The following is an 18,328-nucleotide window of genomic DNA, read 5'->3' as shown; positions in this document are numbered from 1 at the left end:
GGGATGTTCAATGGTCCTGGATCTGGATTGTTGAAACAGAAAAGGAAAAGACAAGATGGAGTTTTTAGGTAACGTTTTACCAGCAGATATTTTGTTGGAGGATTTAGTTGCATCTTTAAACATCATCTCTACAGGTATGTTAACTGAGATCGTGTTTACTGAAATGTTTTGTTTTTATAAATTTTTTAACTCTTTTAGCTCAGACTGTTACCTAAATATATTAGATAAATCAAAGCCTAGCAAAAATGCGTAGAAAAGCCATATATTATCAAATTACAAAGTAATAGGAACATTCCATGAACGCTTTTCTGCCTGCTTTATTGGTTGTTACTAGACCTATGTATTACTCTATTGTATGTACCACATTATTATTCTCAAGACTATTCTTTATGCCATAACCTATCATTTACTGTTACCTTAAAAAGTCATTAGATACAATGATTATATTGATAAAAAAACAAATTATATATATATATGTATGTTTGAAGATACTTAATTACCAAATTCCTCTTCTTCTCTTTAGGCTGTTCACCGTAAGTGGCTCATTCCAGACTGTAATATTATATTGTGAGCAAGAATCAGTTTTTCAGACTAGCCACTATGATGTAAATTCTGGTTGAATCAATTTGAAGTAGAATTCTTTACATATCATTAATCTTAGTATTTGGAGTGAACTATAAAAGTTCAATAACTTTAAACCTTTTATCTCATATGTTTTCAAAGTTGCATGTTGATGACATAAAATATGTAATCATTTTTGAACTGTGTTCATGAATATCACTGTACTTTATGTTATGGTCAATTATTTATTTTTACAATTGTTTTGTGATTTCATAGTTTGGATGAAATTCTTGGCAGAGGTTTATATTCTGGAGAAATAACAGAAATATTTGGTTTGTCTGGTGTCGGAAAGTCCCAGGTAGCAAATCTTAAACTTTATTTATGATGGAAAATAATTTTAAGAAATCTTGTCATACCAAATGAAAAGAGTTTATCAGCGATATATAATGATATAAACTATGTAGTAGAAAATTTTCACTTTATATTTTGGAAATATGTACTATTAAATATGTTAGCAATTATATAAAATAAAATCTCCAAGTAATCTATCCACTGATATCAAATTTTCTTGGTTTTGTAGTTTTGTTTAAGTATTGCTACCCATGTTGCTGACGAACTTGCCAAAAATGTTTTGTATGTTGACACGGGAACAGGATTTAACAGTGAACGAATTTATGAAATTTTGTCTAAAAAGCATAATGACACAAATGTGATTGTAAGTCAAGTGTTTTAACTTTCTTTGTGTAGTAAATTAGAATCAATTAGTACAAGAGGTATTTTTTTATTATTTTTTCAAGAATTTAAAGAAATGCATGACAAGAATACAATGTGTAAAAACATTTGAAATCTTTCATGCATTCATTCTTCTTGATCAGATCAAAAAACAACTTTCCTGTGAGGTTTGTTAACTTATAAATCTTTTATAATGTCACAGAATTTGTATAGTAATATAGTTATGTGTATTTATAGTTTAATTAATGTATCTAAGGAGTTGTCATCACAGGTGGCCATTGTAGTGATGTCATCATAGGTAGTCATTTGGATGATGTCATTTGAGTTAGTCATTGGAATGATGTCATTTGAGTTAGTCATTGGAATGATGTCATTTGAGGTAGTCATTGGAATGATGTCATTTGAGGTAGTCATTTGGATGATGTCATTTGAGTTAGTCATTGGAATGATGTCATCATAGGTAGTCATAGTGAAGTATGGTATAGTAACACATTAAAAACATATGACATAATTTCTTTATTTTGTTCATTATAATTTTTTAGGAAAATTCTTTCTATAAAGATGTGGTTCTGCTTGTATTTGACAGTGTTGACAATATTGTCTCACCTGTTCTTGGAGGATTTGGTAATTTGTTATAAAAAAATGATTCAGTTATACAGTAGTTCCTTAAGAGCTATAAAGTATTTGGTATTTTATTTCATCATACTGCGGAGAGTGCACAATAGCATTGACTCGTATTTTTCCAAACATTTCAGTCACCTCACAGTGCATTAGCAAGAATTCAAACTTAACATAGACTTAATGAATTAAGGTAGCAGGCCTGTTAAAGTCAGGAATGTTAGGGTGGGCTGGCTTCAGCACTCCTCCCCTCTCCCCACCCCCAGGTAATGTACTAAAATTATTGAAAAAATTTAAAATGTACTACACTCTTCTCAAAATCTCCTAAAATCTAGTTACATATTTCATTCAACCCTCCTCACTACCTAATCTTAATTTTATTCTGACAGACCTAAGAACGCGAGCTCATACATGATATGTTATGTAGTTCAGGTTGACATCACTTAGTTCAAAAGGGCTTTTGTAATTTTGTAATGATATACTTTGCTGTATATTTAGGCCATGGGTTGATGATTCAATTTGCTCACAGCTTAAAGGGTCTAGCTTATGATCATAATGTTGCTGTTCTTGTAAGTGTCATCAATCTTGGCAACATTATCTCAATGTACATTTCATGTTAGTCTCATTAAAATGACGCAAATTTAAAGGTAACAAACAGCGTTATATTGGACACAAAAACTAAGGACTACACACGACCTGCATTGGGTGTATCCTGGGAACGTATACCGCACAACAGGATCTTTTTAAAACATTGCACGATGCAGAAAAAGCAGGAAAATTCTGGTTTCAGATGGATAAAACTCGTTAAAAGTTGTAGAATGGTGAGTTGATGTCATTGTGTGGTAATGACGTAATTATTGATAGTTCGGTGAAAATGTAGCATGCGAGTTGATCAAAGTGTGTAGTCCAGTTTTTACTTTAATTTCTTTTGCGTTGGTCATATTAAGATGAAATTCATTATTTTGTGTCTTTAAGCGGACAGGGATATAGTGTTTGCTAGATTTTAACATATATTTCTGATGTCGTTAAAATATTGTTTGTATTTCTTCAATGTATTTTGATTTAACATGCTACCACATTTCTTTTTTTTCATCGTGAATGATTTCTATTTTTTAGCCTTTAAAAGAGAGTGTTGTTGTTTCAATCTCAGAATTAGGACTGCATTAATTGATGTGAGAATGATTTTAGTTTGGCACAAGTGATTGTTTCGTCTTTCCAAGGTATTGAATTTCATTGAAAATATGTATTGACTTTTCAAAACAGGATATGCGCGTTGATGACATGTCTGTTGTCTCAGGAAGTTCATGCAACGTTTGTTTATCGAGAGTTTTATTTATTCATTTATTTTTGTGTTTCTAATTTGAGTAATTTTCCCAGTGTTCATGTTTTATTCTGTACAGAATGTTCTTTTGAAATATACAAATATCTGCCATTTAAGTTTAGTTGTTTAGCAATATACTGTGACTAGATAATTTCAAAAATTGTACGTACATTATTGTACTCCATTTTCTGGTGATGTCCCATTTTAAGAAAAAAGTAGCTTGTTTTAATTTGGGATAAGCTACCGTAATGCCAAGAGATTCCCAGAATTTTAGCAAGTTTCCGGTCGTAGATTTTCGAAACTAGATATAGCGGAAACTTACAAGAGACATTTTTAGATATTATAAAAATGTAAATGAAATTAGACTTATAGGGGGATGCTTAATATGTTTAAAAATAACAAATTACAACTTATTTGTTTAGGAGTTGAACGTACTGACAAAAACGTCGCTGTTTTTATGTTTAAAAAGTGATTGTTTTCTGTGTGAGTATAGTTATGACAACATTGATTGAAGAATTCACTGAAGAAGAGTCAGTAGAAGAGCTAAAGAGAAGATAAAGCATTACCGTTTATTTAAAATATTGAAGACGGAAAGAATGAAATTATAATGGCTACTTGGTGTAAGCAATTATGTTCATACTGAATGTATTGGTAAGATATTTACTCCTCTATAATTAATACAGTTTTAGTAACGAGTACAACTTGTTTTTTTTTCAATTATCAAAGAAGGAATGAATTGAACTCCCATTAACCCACCTGTTTTCAACGTAAGATATATCTTATATGAAATTTATTAATCTCAATTTTTTTATTCAATTTGTTTAGCGTGTGTCACACTGCTGTTTGTGCTTGTGGTGTGGGATCTTGTGAAAACGAGGTATTTCAGTTTTAGTGATAGCCATTTTTATCGTCTTTGGTTCTTGAAATATTGTTTTATAAAATATTGGTATAAAAAATCATCTCGTTTTACGGTTCTTGCATACAGTATTTTACAGATAGAGTTCATTGACGTTGTCCTGGTTGATTTTTGTAAATATTGAGAATAAATATTTGTTAGTTATATCTAAAAAATGTGAAACACCATGATAATTATATCTGTGATTTTAGGTCTGTGACTTTCTTCAAGAGCTCTGCTCACATGTTAGAATGTTAGCGTTCAATATGTTTGTTATTATTTTAAATGTCAACATAGCAGTACTTTATATAGTAGTACTCAAGTGGCTGACCGCAATTGAATTAAGTCCATATGACGGTTCCACAATTTTTTAACCGCAAACTCACCACAAGCACAACAGGTTTTCAAAAGCAGGAAAACTGCACGTATTTCCGACATCCGTTATGTAATCCTACATAAAACTAAACTACAGTAACATCACAGAGACTCACAACATTTTTGTGTTTGTATGATCATTTAAGATTTATGGTTAGTTCCTATTTTCTTTTGTAAGGTAATGTTTTGATAAATTTACTAATTGCTCATTTGGGGGCTCCAAATATTTATTATTCATTTTTTTCTAATTTATGTTCTTGGTTACGCATGCATAATTTTAAAATATAATCGTTTATTTTTTTGTTAGACATTGTAGAAAAACGCAAGAAAAAATAATGTAGCGTGCTCAGTGAAAAAAACTATTAAAATGATTTTAGAAATGATTTTATTGTTTTACTTTATATAAAGATGTAAGTTTTTTTCTTTTAAGTTTCATTTGCTAGACCAACTTCATTAATTAATTCTATGATTTGCTAATCCCATCAACATTTGTAATTTACATAAACACAAATACTATATGTGCAAACAGCTTTAGAAAAGTTTTATTGAATACCTGTTGTTGGTTACAGAATTGTAGTTATGACTCGTATGATGTCATTTTATTACTGCACTTTCAACAAACTCTATAATTTCGCTGTAATAACTTGTAAACATGGTTTTCTTTAATTGGCTTTCAGATATTAACTTTTATCCTTGTCGTATTGCTGCAATTGTTATAAAATGCTTACAGCGAAGGAAGAAACATTAAAACGTCGAAGGTCAAAATGTAATCTCGTTCAAAATGTTGAAACAAGCAACATCGTACACGATGTCTCCGTTTCAGAAGATAAAAAACAAGTGGAAGTTATAAAGACGACATTAAAAGATGATAATAATAACTTTGAGGATGTATATACGAAATTGTCAAATGCGGAGTATAATTTAGCTTTAGCAACGGAAGTTAGTGAAGCTTTATTGACAGAAAATATTGAAGTGAAAAAAAAATACGACAGTTTGTTGGAAGAACATGCTTTACAGGTGGAGGTAAGATTTACATTTGTTGGCAAAAATATTAAAATGATTATTGTCCCATGTAGTTTAGTTTTACCAATGAATGGCAATTTAAATATAGCTACGATAGAAATGCCTACGCGACTTAGTGAAATTACGTAATTTACTATGTATTGCGCTAACTTCCTGTTCTTTCCAATGACCAGTGTAGGGGTGATTTTTTTATTAATTTAGTATTATTACAAGATGAAGCTTAAATTCAACAAATGTTAGTTATTTTGGATAGCTTTATTTGCTATTAATTTATCTTTCTGGGGATTCAGTAAAGATGATTTCTTATTTAAAGATACCACAATTGGAAACCTCAACTAAACCAATCTTAATTTTTATGGACAGTTACATCAGTAATAAGCTGTTCTTTATAGAGATCCAGTTAATATCATCTCGTAGTTTTTGTTACTAAAGAAAAAATCTGAAAAAATTGTTTAATATAGGCTCTTCAGCAAGAAAAACATGAAATTGATCAGCGTCGCCAGAGAGTTGAGAGCATTCAAGAAGATAGAATAAGAGAATTAAGCGAGGATTTGGATAATCTTCAAAATGCGCTTAACGTATTCGAAGCATCGTCCTTAGATGATCGTGAAACAAGAAGAATTGCAATGTATGAACTTATCGAAGAAAACAGTAAACTTAAATCGGATCTTTTAAAGGTAAACTTATTTAATGTAAAAATTCTAGGATGAATGTAATGAAATCTGTGTAATTTCCTTTTTGACCCTGCCAGGAAACTAAAAAAATAGCAATTTAATTTCATTTTGAATTTAAAATTATGGTACTGACGCTTTTTGTTGATGAAATGTTTGTTTAAATGTTTGTCAAAGAACTAAAACTTTGGTAAGGTTTATTTCCCTGTTTTCTATAAAACATTGTATGATAACCGTTTGAAAATATTAATTTTATGTTAGTTATTTCGTTTTTTTTATTCATGACGTTGTTATTAATGTCAGCAAACTTTGATCACATTTTTCGTTTCACGAGACTGACAAATGATCTGCAAATGCAGTTCATTTTAAGTTTACGTAAACTTCTTAATATGTCATTTTACGTTTGCGTTGTGTTTTGAAAGCTTTTGATATCAATACAGTAAGTATAATTTTATCTTTTATTGTGCAATTATATGGTGTTATTCTTTTTACAATCTATGACTCTATGCTTACATCGAAAAGTATTAACTGTGATATTAAAAAGGCAACTTGTAATGTTTCATTTCTGTATAGGTAATGTTTGCTCAATAAACATTTTCAACTATCAACTTGTGTACTGTATTTCAGCAGAAAGTTATAATTAAGAGTTTTTTAGCATCGAAAATACCATCAAAGCGTATTTGTGTGTTTAATTCAGGGAGTTTTGCTTAGTAAAATCTAGAATCGTTTGTAATATGAGCCAGTTAAAAGCTCGTCGAAACATGTTTGGACTTGCAAGTCTCATAAGACAATGGATAAAATTATTTTGATCAACGCATTTGTCTTAGCTGTTCTTATAAATAATTGTTTGGCAGATAATCTATATTAAAGTAAATGGTTTGAACCCGGGAGTATCGTTACATGTTTGTAAATGTAGATCGTCCAGATTGGTATAGTCCTGCGAAGGGCTGCTTTTGTTTTTGTTGACTGACGTTTCGACAACCTTAGCGGAGTTTGACTCTGAAGATGACTACCGCTAAGGTTGTCGAAACGGATCGTGACTAAAACACCACACGAGTACGTACGAGTACATATGAGTAACATACGAGTACATACGAGTACATACGAGTAACATACGAGTACATACGAGTAACATACAAGTACATACGAGTACATACGAGTGACATACGACTATTTTCTGGTCAACAAATGAAAAAAAACACAATTTCTTCAATACATTGATATTTGCATTTATTTTTCCTTGTATTTGTGTGGACTTTAGGGCAACCATTTGATGGATTTAAATGCTGAAAAGGTATTTTACTTTCATACTACATTCACTTGTATGTTTTAGTTGAATTTGTTATAGATATTTTGTCGATGCGATTTGCCAGTATTTGAGCGCTTTTTGACACACTTTCACCTAGGAAATACATATTTATGAAAGCGATTATACATTCATTTTGGTCTTTAAGATACTGATTTTGCAGTTAAAAGACTGAATTATATCAGCTAGAACTTCAAAAACATTAAAAGTAAGCTGAAATTGTACGCATAATATGATATATATACGTACCACAGTGCAACTCTCATTTAATTCAAATATATATAATGTACATTTATTTCATATAGCACGTTTTGAAAGCATTATTCATACGTTGTTTATTTAATCGCTTTCATAAATATGTATTTCCTAGTTGAAAGTGTGTCAAAAAGCGCTCAAATACTGGCAAATCGCATCGACAAAATGTCTATAACAAATTCAACTAAAACATACAAGTGAATGTAGTATGAAAGTAAAATACCTTTTCAGCATTTAAATCCATCAAATGGTTACCCCAAAGTCCACACAAATACAAGGAAAAATAAACGCAAATATCAATGTATTGAAGAAATTGTGTTTTTTTCTCATTTGTTGACCAGAAAATAGTCGTATGTCACTCGTATGTACTCGTATGTTACTCGTATGTACTTGTATGTTACTCGTATGTACTCGTATGTTACTCGTATGTACTCGTATGTACTCGTATGTTACTCGTATGTACTCGTATGTACTCGTGTGGTGTTTTAGTCACGATCGTCGAAACGTCAGTCAACAACAACAAGAACAGTACTTCTCAGGACTTTACCAACCTGGACGATCTACATTTACAAACATATAATCTATATTCTCGATAAACTATATGAAGATGTTGTTCATACCTACGTTATATAGTTTTAGGTAGAACACATTAAACATCGAGGTCGTATATCTCTTCATGAAATTTCAATAGTTTTAATGATAATGAGAAGTTGAAATTTACAAAAAAAATCATTTAATGCTTGAAGTTCCTGTCCATATAAAAAAAATGCGATTGTAATCCCTTGGTGTCTTGATAGAATTGTTAATTCTTGCATGAGATGTACTCGTGCTTGCTTTGCTTGCATGAGATGTACTCCTGGGTCCTTAGCTTACATGAGATGTATTCTTGGGTTCTTAGCTTACGTAAGATGTACTCCTGAGTCCTTAGCTTACATGAGATGTATTCGTGGGTCCTTAGCTTACGTAAGATGTACTCCTGGGTCCTTAGCTTACATGAGATGTACTCTTGGGTTCTTAGCTTACATGAGATGTACTCCCGGTCCTTAGCTTACATGAGATGTTTTCGTGGGTCCTTAGCTTACATGAGATGTACTCACGGGTCCTTAGCTTACATGAGATGTTTTCGTGGGTCCTTAGCTTACATGAGATGTACTCCCGGGTCCTTAGGTTACATGAGATGTATTCGTGGGTCCTTAGCTTACATGAGATGTACTCCCGGTCCTTAGCTTACATGAGATGTTTTCGTGGGTCCTTAGCTTACATGAGATGTACTCTTGGGTTCTTAGCTTACATGAGATGTACTCCCGGGTCCTTAGCTTACATGAGATGTATTCGTGGGTCCTTAGCTTACATGAGATCTATTCTTGGGTCCTTAGCTTACATGAGATGTACTCTTGGGTTCTTAGCTTACATGAGATGTATTCGTGGGTACTAGTTTATGTGTAGTTTTATTAAACATTGTTACTTTACATCATTATTGTTTTTACTGCCATATTTTTATGTTTTTAGACCAAATCGTCAAACGAAAATCTACTAAAGGAGATTAAAACACTTAAATCATTGCAACAAGGTGGAAATTTGAATGAAAGCTTGGACTCAGGAACTTTTAGTCAGGCCGACATACTCCAACAAAAGGTTTGTAGCTATACTTAACCTATGTGTTGAATTCTTAACTTGACAGTATTTTATCGCAACGAAATGTACTCTTTAGTTGAGTGTTTTGGAAGACCAGAAAGAAAAACTTAACTTAAGTCTCAATCAGATGTTGGCAGAAAAGAATGATATGGATGTAGAAGTGAATGTTCTCACGAAGAAAATAATTTCACTTACGAAGGAACTCGCTGATTGTAAATGTGAAGTAAGTGCCCGATTATTAAACCTTTGTATGTTTGCGTTTTATTGAGAGAAATAAAGTCGAATAATTAACTGTACAATGTAAATTTTTATCTCTTAAATAATACGATTATAGTAAACTAATTTTAACAAAGTTTCAATAGTAGAAAATCACCTGTTTTGTTTTAAGATGTTTCTATGTGAAGAGGAATTACGCATTTGCAAAAAAGAAAATTTGAAGTTAAATGAAGAGCTGGAGGAAGCAAAGCTTCAGGTTAACTAGAAAATTTGTTCTTAATCAATTAAACGTCATACTTAAGTCTTATAGTTTTTAGTCAACATTATAAATTTTGTTTTCATTTAAGACATCGCAACAAACGGCTTTAAATGGTTCATCAATCTTCTCAGAGATCTCCGTTTTGGAAAATGAAAACGAGTTTAACAGAAAACTTGCTACATCAAGCAGTATAAAAGTAATAAATATATGACACATATATACGATACTTATTGCAGTTTTGAATTGATCAAACTTTTTTGTTCTATTTAGTTTTACTTTATAAGTTATAAATTTTTAGAAACTTAACACGGTCGAGAGTTTACAAGGCGCCCCCAGTCCCCTTGCCGCGTCATCATCTGCGAACCTTCTCAATAAATTGAATGAATCAGAAAGAACACGATTAGATAATTTTTACGAGAGCAGCTATGATGGTAACTCATCTACTGAAGAAGATAATGATAATTTTGTTTTAACCCAACGCGGTTACTTCGCTAAGTATGAAGAAGAACAAAAGATTAATGTTGAGGTATATTTTCGAGTATTTTTGTTCAAACTGCTGTTTTTCAGCTCCGGCTATTTTGTAACTCAAATATCTAGTTGCAACTTGTTAATTTTGTCACTCTTTAACAGTTTAAGGTGTATTATTAGTAATATTTCTATGTGTGAAACTAAATTTATGCACTCTTACTATCAATCATAAGTTAGCAATTGTGAACGCAATCTAGCGTCATGTTGTGACATGCATAAAATGTTTTATTTTCATGCAAGTTCTTCAATATTAGCCGACAGTTATCGTTCTTTTATACAAAAATTTTCTGATCGAATACGTTTACCGAAGTCTGACAATATTTGCAGCAGAAGTAACTGAACAAACTCCCACTTCGGCAAGGAAAAAAAGCAGGATCTCCGACCTACCTCCTTACTCCGGTGCACACAGTGCTGTAGAAATAAATTTATCAGATGGAGGGGCTCTCTTGACGAAGCTGAAACCATGATATTATGAAAAATTACCCATTTCAAAGGCAGAAGGGGGCTCCTCCCCCAAGCGCCGCCCCACTTCTACAGCGCTGGATTCACACCACTATTTTCGAAACAAATTAAACTTATCGTGATATATTTCAAGGACATAGGAATTTTTCTGCTCGAACTTTCAATAACTCTAAACAACTTCACATCATATTACTCTTATGCCAGTGGACAGTAGCGTCGCCAGGTTGTTCAAAGCTGGGGGGGACAATGCAACTGTCAAATGTGTTTGACTTTATGTTCTCTAAAACGCTATTTTCCCACACAGGATTTATGATAATTTAAAAGCCGTAAAATGGCATTTTGTTACATGTGTGATCAAGTGTATTCAAGTCAATCTTACAGACAACAATGCTTGAAGATTGCTGTTTTACTATGTATACTTTGCCCGCTTATAGAAAGCAAGTTGTTGATTTATTTCGAATTTGGATTTATGTCACCTTCTCTTTCAATCTCAAATGAATCTTTGGAATAACGGGGGGGGGGCTCGTCCCCCTCAATTCCCTCCCTGGTGACGCGACTTCCAATGGATCTCACTGTAACGATATTATTATTTACTCTTCACAGCTCCGTCGAGAAATGTGCAACGTCGCTCATCAATTGTTGAATGCGTGTCGTCTCATAACAGATGACGATTATAAATCGAAACAAACAATTAAAATGGAGATCGACGAACTCTTTAGTATAGAACATTCCAGCATTGGAACTTTGACGATGATTGCGGCTGAAATGAATGGATTATTGAAGGAATATCGGGAGAAAAAGAAGGAGAACACTGATGCTGTAAAAAATTATTCTAGCATCAAATTCATGATGAAATGTCACTTTATTTTTCAACTATTGTTTTTTATAGATGAAAAATCATGCAAATGATGACATTGTAGCTTTAGAGAATAAAATACGATCGCTTGAGGGACAAGTAGAAGATTTAACGACAGAATGTTTTGAAGCAAAGAAACAGCTATCTTCCCTTGGTGTTGAACTTGAGGAAGCAAGAAACGATCTTTTGAAATGTGAAGCTGAAAAAAAGCATTTGCTGAATAAAATTGCTGCTGAAAGGACAGAACTAGAGACATTAAAGACAAAATATGCTTATATCAAATCGTGTAGATCAAGAAGGTATATGCTTTACTAATTATTCAACTCCAGAGGGAGGATTAGAGGTGGAAGGGTTGTAGAGAGAAGAGTTGTTAACATGGCTGATTTCATTGGTATTGGATATATTGAGTTTTTGTAGTACTACATTGTACTACTGTGTATGACCATGTACTAATGTGTTGTACGTAAATTGAACCAAGCAAATTTTGTACGAAACACTTTCTTTTTCACAGTGTGGTTGAGGAACTTGAGAAAGCAAGACGTGATGTTCAGCGGTTGGATACTCAACTCATCACTGCAATTAATCAGAAAGTGAGACTATCTGAACAGCTTGAGCAATGGCAAGTAAGTTCATTGGATTAATAAATTTTATTTAAGAGTTAAGGACTCATTTTTGGCTGCCAACAATTTGGCAAAAGAAAAGTCATACTTTTATTACAGCAAAACTCGTCGTTTGAAACTGGTTCAGTTGTGTAAATATGTTAATAATTTAGGATGAATTAGAATTAACCGTCTGATTAACCATTGTTGAATCAGAAAATTGTGGATACATAAAAATGAAATTGATATTTTCCATTTCCGATTTAAAACGTGGTGATAAACTCGGTATTGTAGTTGCATCAAACAACTGGAAGAAAGCATGTGAATTTTATGTTTCAGTTTGACATGGCTTACGTCATTGAAAATCAAGTAAAAAGACAAACAGATACAAATGCAGAGCACAATAAAAAGAAATCTAGATTGCCTTTTATGAAAAAAGGTTGGATGTGGTCAAGCTAAGACAAGTTAGAATGTTTAAAGTGTTTCTAGACCGTCCGTCTGTGAAACTCTCATTTATCAATTCACTCTCAAATTTTAATATTTTTTATCCATAAATGTCGAAGATAATGGATGTATCTTTATTATTTATATCTAAATTTATAAGTATATATTAAATATTATTTACGTAAATGATTATGATAAAAATATGACACCAAAAGTAATTGATAATTGTATTTGTGATAGTGTTAAGAAATAAAATAATTTCAATTTTCTATTCCCTTCACTTTCCTGAACTACTCTCCGTCTACCTTTATGTATTATATAATATGTTTATGTTTACCTTTGTGTCCATCTTGGTGTCTACCTTTATGTCTACATTTATGTCTACCTATATGTCTACCTTTATGTTTACCTTTATGTCTACCAAAGTAAATGGTAAATGGTTTGAACCCGGAGTATCCTTACATGTTTGTAAATGTAGATCGTCCAGGTTGGTATAGTCCTGAGAAGGACTGTTTTTGTTGTTGTTGACTGACGTTTCGACAACCTTAGTGGTAGTCATCTTCAGAGTCAAATGAGGAGTAAACGTCAGGTTAGCCGTATTTGTTATCTGGTTCTCGTAGCATGTTGTTATCGTAACAAATACGGCTAACCTGACGTTTACTCCTGATGTCTACCTTTATGTCTACGTTTATATTTACCTTTATGTCTACATTTATGTCTACCTTTATGTCTACCTTTATGTCTACATTTATGTCTACCTTTATAAGTCTGCATTTATGTCTACATTTATGTCTACATTTATGTCTACATTTATGTCTACATTTATGTCTACATTTATGTCTACATTTATGTCTACATTTATGTCTACATTTATGTCTACATTTATGTCTACATTTATGTCCACCTTTATGTCCACATTTATGTCTACATTTATGTTCATTTATGTCTACATTTATGTCTACATTTATGTCTACATTTATGTCTACATTTATGTCTACATTTATGTCTACATTTTGTCTACATTTATGTCTACATTTATGTCTACATTTATGTCTACCTTTATAAGTCTACATTTTTGTCTACATTTATGTCTACATTTATGTCTACATTTATGTCTAAATTTATGTCTACCTTTGTGTCTAACCTTTGTGTCTACCTTTATGTCTGCCTTTATGTCTACATTTATGTCTACCTTTATAAGTCTACATTTAGATTTTTCAGAGACTGTAATTCACCAATTTTCACACAAAAGACTATAATTCACGCATTTAACGAATTTTAACAGAAAAGACTATAATTCAAATATATCACCAATTTTCACACAAAGACTATAATTCATGCATATCACAAATTTTCACACAAAGACTATAATTCACGCATATCACAAATTTTCACACAAAAGACTATAATTCAAGCATATTACCAATTTTCACAAAAAAGACTATAATTCACGAATATCACAAATTTTCAAACAAAAGATTATAATTCACGCATTTCACAAATTTTCACACAAAAGACTATAATTCACGCATATGACAAATTTTCACATAAAAGACTATAATTCAGGCATACCACAAATTTTCACACAAAGACTATAATTCACGCATATCACAAATTTTCACACAAAAGACTATAATTCAAGCATATTACCAATTTTCACAAAAAAGACTATAATTCACGAATATCACAAATTTTCACACAAAAGACTATAATTCACGCATATGACAAATTTTCACAAACAGACTATAATTCACGCATTTTAAAAAATTTTCACAATTTTTCACAAAAAGACTATAATTCATGCATTTTCACAAATTTCACAATTTTTCTCAAAAAGACTATAATTCATGCATTTTCACAAATTTTCACAATTTTTCACAAAAAGACTATAATTCATGCATTTTCAAAATTTTCACAATTTTTCACAAAAAGACTATAATTCACGCATTTTCACAAATTTTCACAATTTTTTACAAAAAGACTATAATTCACGCATTTTCACAAATTTTCACAATTTTTCACAAAGACTATAATTCACGCATTTTCAAAATTTTCACAATTTTTACAAAAGACTATAATTCACGCATTTTACAATTTTTCACAAAAGACTATAATTCACGATTTTCAAAATTTTCAGAATTTTTACAAAAAGACTATAATTCACGATTTTCAAAAATTTTCAGAATTTTTACAAAAGACTATAATTCACGCATTTTCAAAAATTTTCACAATTTTTCACAAAAGACTATAATTCACGCATTTTCAAAAATTTTCACAATTTTTTACAAAAAGACTATAATTCACACATTTTCAAAAATTTTCACAATTTTTTACAAAAAGACTATAATTCACGCATTTTCACAAATTTTCACAATTTTCACAAAAGACTATAATTCATGCATTTTCAAAAATTTTCACAATTTTTCACAAAAAGACTATAATTCACGCATTTTCAAAAATTTTCACAATTTTTTACAACAAGACTATAATTCATGCATTTTTACAATTTTTCACAAAAAGACTATAATTCACGCATTTTCAAAAATTTTCACAATTTTACAATTTTTCACAAAAGACTATAATTCACGATTTTCAAAATTTTCCCAATTTTTCACAAAAGACTATAATTCACGCATTTTCACAAATTTTCACAATTTTTCACAAAAGACTATAATTCACGCATTTTCACAAATTTTCACAATTTTTCAAAAAAGACTATAATTCACACATTTTCACAAATTTTCACAATTTTTCACAAAAAGACTATAATTCACGCATTTTCACAAATTTTCACAATTTTCACAAAAAGACTATAATTCACGCATTTTCAAAAATTTTCACAATTTTTCAAAAAAAGACTATAATTCAAGCATTTTCAAAATTTTCACAATTTTTCACAAAAAGACTATAATTCACGCATTTTCAAAAATTTTCACAATTTTTCAAAAAGACTATAATTCACGCATTTTCACAAATTTTCACAATTTTTCACAAAAAGACTATAATTCACGATTTTCACAATTTTCACAATTTTTCACAAAAGACTATAATTCATGCATTTTCAAAATTTTCACAATTTTTCACAAAAAGACTATAATTCATGCATTTTCACAATTTTCACAATTTTTCACAAAAGACTATAATTCACGATTTTCACAAATTTTCACAATTTTTCACAAAAAGACTATAATTCACGCATTTTCACAAATTTTCACAATTTTTCACAAAAGACTATAATTCACGATTTTCAAAAATTTTCACAATTTTTCACAAAAGACTATAATTCATGCATTTTAAAAATTTTCACAATTTTTCACAAAAGACTATAATTCACGATTTTCAAAAATTTTCACAATTTTTCACAAAAGACTATAATTCACGCATTTTCAAAATTTTCACAATTTTTCACAAAAGACTATAATTCACGATTTTCAAAATTTTCACAATTTTTCACAAAAGACTATAATTCATGCATTTTCAAAAATTTTCACAATTTTTCACAAAAGACTATAATTCACGATTTTCAAAATTTTCACAATTTTTCACAAAAGACTATAATTCACGATTTTCACAATTTTTCACAAAAGACTATAATTCACACATTTTCAAAATTTTCACAATTTTTACAAAAGACTATAATTCACGATTTTCAAAATTTTCACAATTTTTACAAAAAGACTATAATTCACGCATTTTCAAAAATTTTCACAATTTTTCACAAAAAGACTATAATTCACGCATTTTCAAAATTTTCACAATTTTTACAAAAAGACTATAATTCACGCATTTTCAAAAATTTTCACAATTTTTCACAAAAGACTATAATTCACGATTTTCAAAAATTTCACAATTTTTCACAAAAGACTATAATTCACGCATTTTCAAAATTTTCACAATTTTTCACAAAAAGACTATAATTCACGCATTTTCAAAAATTTTCACAATTTTTCACAAAAGACTATAATTCACGATTTTCACAAATTTTCACAATTTTTCACAAAAGACTATAATTCACGATTTTAAAAATTTTACAATTTTCACAAAAAGACTATAATTCACGATTTTCAAAATTTTCACAATTTTTCAAAAAGACTATAATTCACGATTTTCAAAATTTTCACAATTTTACAAAAAGACTATAATTCACGATTTTCAAAATTTTCACAATTTTTCAAAAGACTATAATTCATGATTTTCAAAATTTTCACAATTTTTCAAAAGACTATAATTCACGATTTTCAAAAATTTTCACAATTTTTCACAAAAGACTATAATTCACGATTTTCAAAATTTTCACAATTTTTACAAAAAAGACTATAATTCACGATTTTCAAAATTTTCACAATTTTCACAAAAGACTATAATTCATGCATTTTCACAAATTTTCACAATTTTTCACAAAAGACTATAATTCACGATTTTCAAAAAAATTTTCACAATTTTTTACAATTTTCACAAAAGACTATAATTCATGATTTTCAAAAATTTTCACAATTTTCACAAAAGACTATAATTCATGATTTTCAAAAATTTTCACAATTTTTCACAAAAGACTATAATTCACGATTTTCAAAATTTTCACAATTTTTCACAAAAGACTATAATTCACGATTTTCAAAATTTTCACAATTTTCACAAAAGACTATAATTCACGATTTTCAAATTTTCACAATTTTTCACAAAAGACTATAATTCACGATTTTCAAAATTTCACAATTTTTCACAAAAGACTATAATTCACGCATTTTCACAAATTTTCACAATTTTTCAAAAGACTATAATTCACGATTTTCAAAATTTTCACAATTTTTCACAAAGACTATAATTCACGATTTTCAAAATTTTCACAATTTTTCACAAAAGACTATAATTCACGCATTTTCAAAAATTTCACAATTTTTCACAAAAGACTATAATTCACGATTTTCAAAATTTTCACAATTTTTACAAAAAGACTATAATTCACGATTTTCAAAAATTTCACAATTTTTCACAAAGACTATAATTCACGCATTTTCAAAAATTTTCACAATTTTTACAAAAGACTATAATTCAACGATTTTCACAATTTTCACAAAAGACTATAATTCACGCATTTTCAAAATTTTCACAATTTTTCAAAAAGACTATAATTCACGATTTTCAAAATTTTCACAATTTTTACAAAAAGACTATAATTCACGATTTTCAAAAATTTTCACATTTTTCACAAAAGACTATAATTCACGATTTTCAAAAATTTTCACAATTTTTTACAAAAAAGACTATAATTCACGTGATTTTCACAAATTTTCACAATTTTTCAAAAAGACTATAATTCATGCATTTTCAAATTTTCACAATTTTTCACAAAAAGATTATAATTCACGATTTTCAAAATTTTCACAATTTTTCAAAAGACTATAATTCACGTGATTTTAAAATTTTCACAATTTTTACAATAGACTGCGAATTCACGATTTTACACTTAAAAGACTATAATTCACGATTTTCAAAAATTTTACAATTTTCATAAAAAGACTATAATTCACGCATTTTCAAAATTTTCACAATTTTTACAAAAAGACTATAA

At 29.8% G+C, this 18,328-nt stretch overlaps 2 protein-coding genes across 4 annotated transcripts; both read left to right on the top strand.

The window, feature by feature from the left end:
* The first annotated feature begins 1 nt into the window (after window position 1).
* LOC124434729 (DNA repair protein RAD51 homolog 4-like) lies at window positions 2-3,336 on the top strand. Its single transcript, XM_046984628.1, has 10 exons — window positions 2-134; window positions 524-533; window positions 838-919; window positions 1,142-1,276; window positions 1,359-1,460; window positions 1,836-1,917; window positions 2,410-2,480; window positions 2,559-2,732; window positions 3,028-3,083; window positions 3,175-3,336. Exons 1-9 carry the CDS (start codon window positions 56-58, stop codon window positions 3,076-3,078), a joined length of 786 nt encoding a protein of 261 aa, XP_046840584.1. The 5' UTR covers window positions 2-55; the 3' UTR covers window positions 3,079-3,083; window positions 3,175-3,336.
* A 324-nt stretch (window positions 3,337-3,660) lies between these two features.
* Window positions 3,661-13,027, top strand: LOC124434728 (bicaudal D-related protein homolog). Of its 3 annotated transcripts, XM_046984624.1 has the most exons (14): window positions 3,661-3,883; window positions 4,058-4,109; window positions 4,810-4,912; window positions 5,180-5,525; window positions 5,987-6,202; window positions 9,267-9,392; window positions 9,469-9,615; window positions 9,781-9,864; window positions 9,956-10,063; window positions 10,166-10,393; window positions 11,461-11,676; window positions 11,747-12,012; window positions 12,225-12,336; window positions 12,652-13,027. In XM_046984624.1, the coding sequence occupies exons 4-14, from the start codon at window positions 5,223-5,225 to the stop codon at window positions 12,769-12,771; spliced, it is 1,926 nt and encodes a 641-aa protein (XP_046840580.1). In that variant the 5' UTR covers window positions 3,661-3,883; window positions 4,058-4,109; window positions 4,810-4,912; window positions 5,180-5,222; the 3' UTR covers window positions 12,772-13,027. The 3 variants fall into 3 exon arrangements, with proteins under 3 accessions (XP_046840580.1, XP_046840583.1, XP_046840581.1); XM_046984627.1 differs by lacking the exon at window positions 4,810-4,912 and having other exon boundaries at window positions 3,661-3,852; XM_046984625.1 differs by lacking the exon at window positions 4,810-4,912.
* Window positions 13,028-18,328: the final 5,301 nt, after the last annotated feature.

This window comes from Xenia sp. Carnegie-2017, unplaced genomic scaffold, assembly GCF_021976095.1.
Source record: "Xenia sp. Carnegie-2017 unplaced genomic scaffold, XeniaSp_v1 HiC_scaffold_14, whole genome shotgun sequence".
NCBI lineage: Eukaryota > Metazoa > Cnidaria > Anthozoa > Malacalcyonacea > Xeniidae > Xenia > Xenia sp. Carnegie-2017.
The sequence above is the reverse complement of the archived record's forward strand: the minus strand, read 5'-3'. Positions and strand labels throughout refer to the sequence as shown.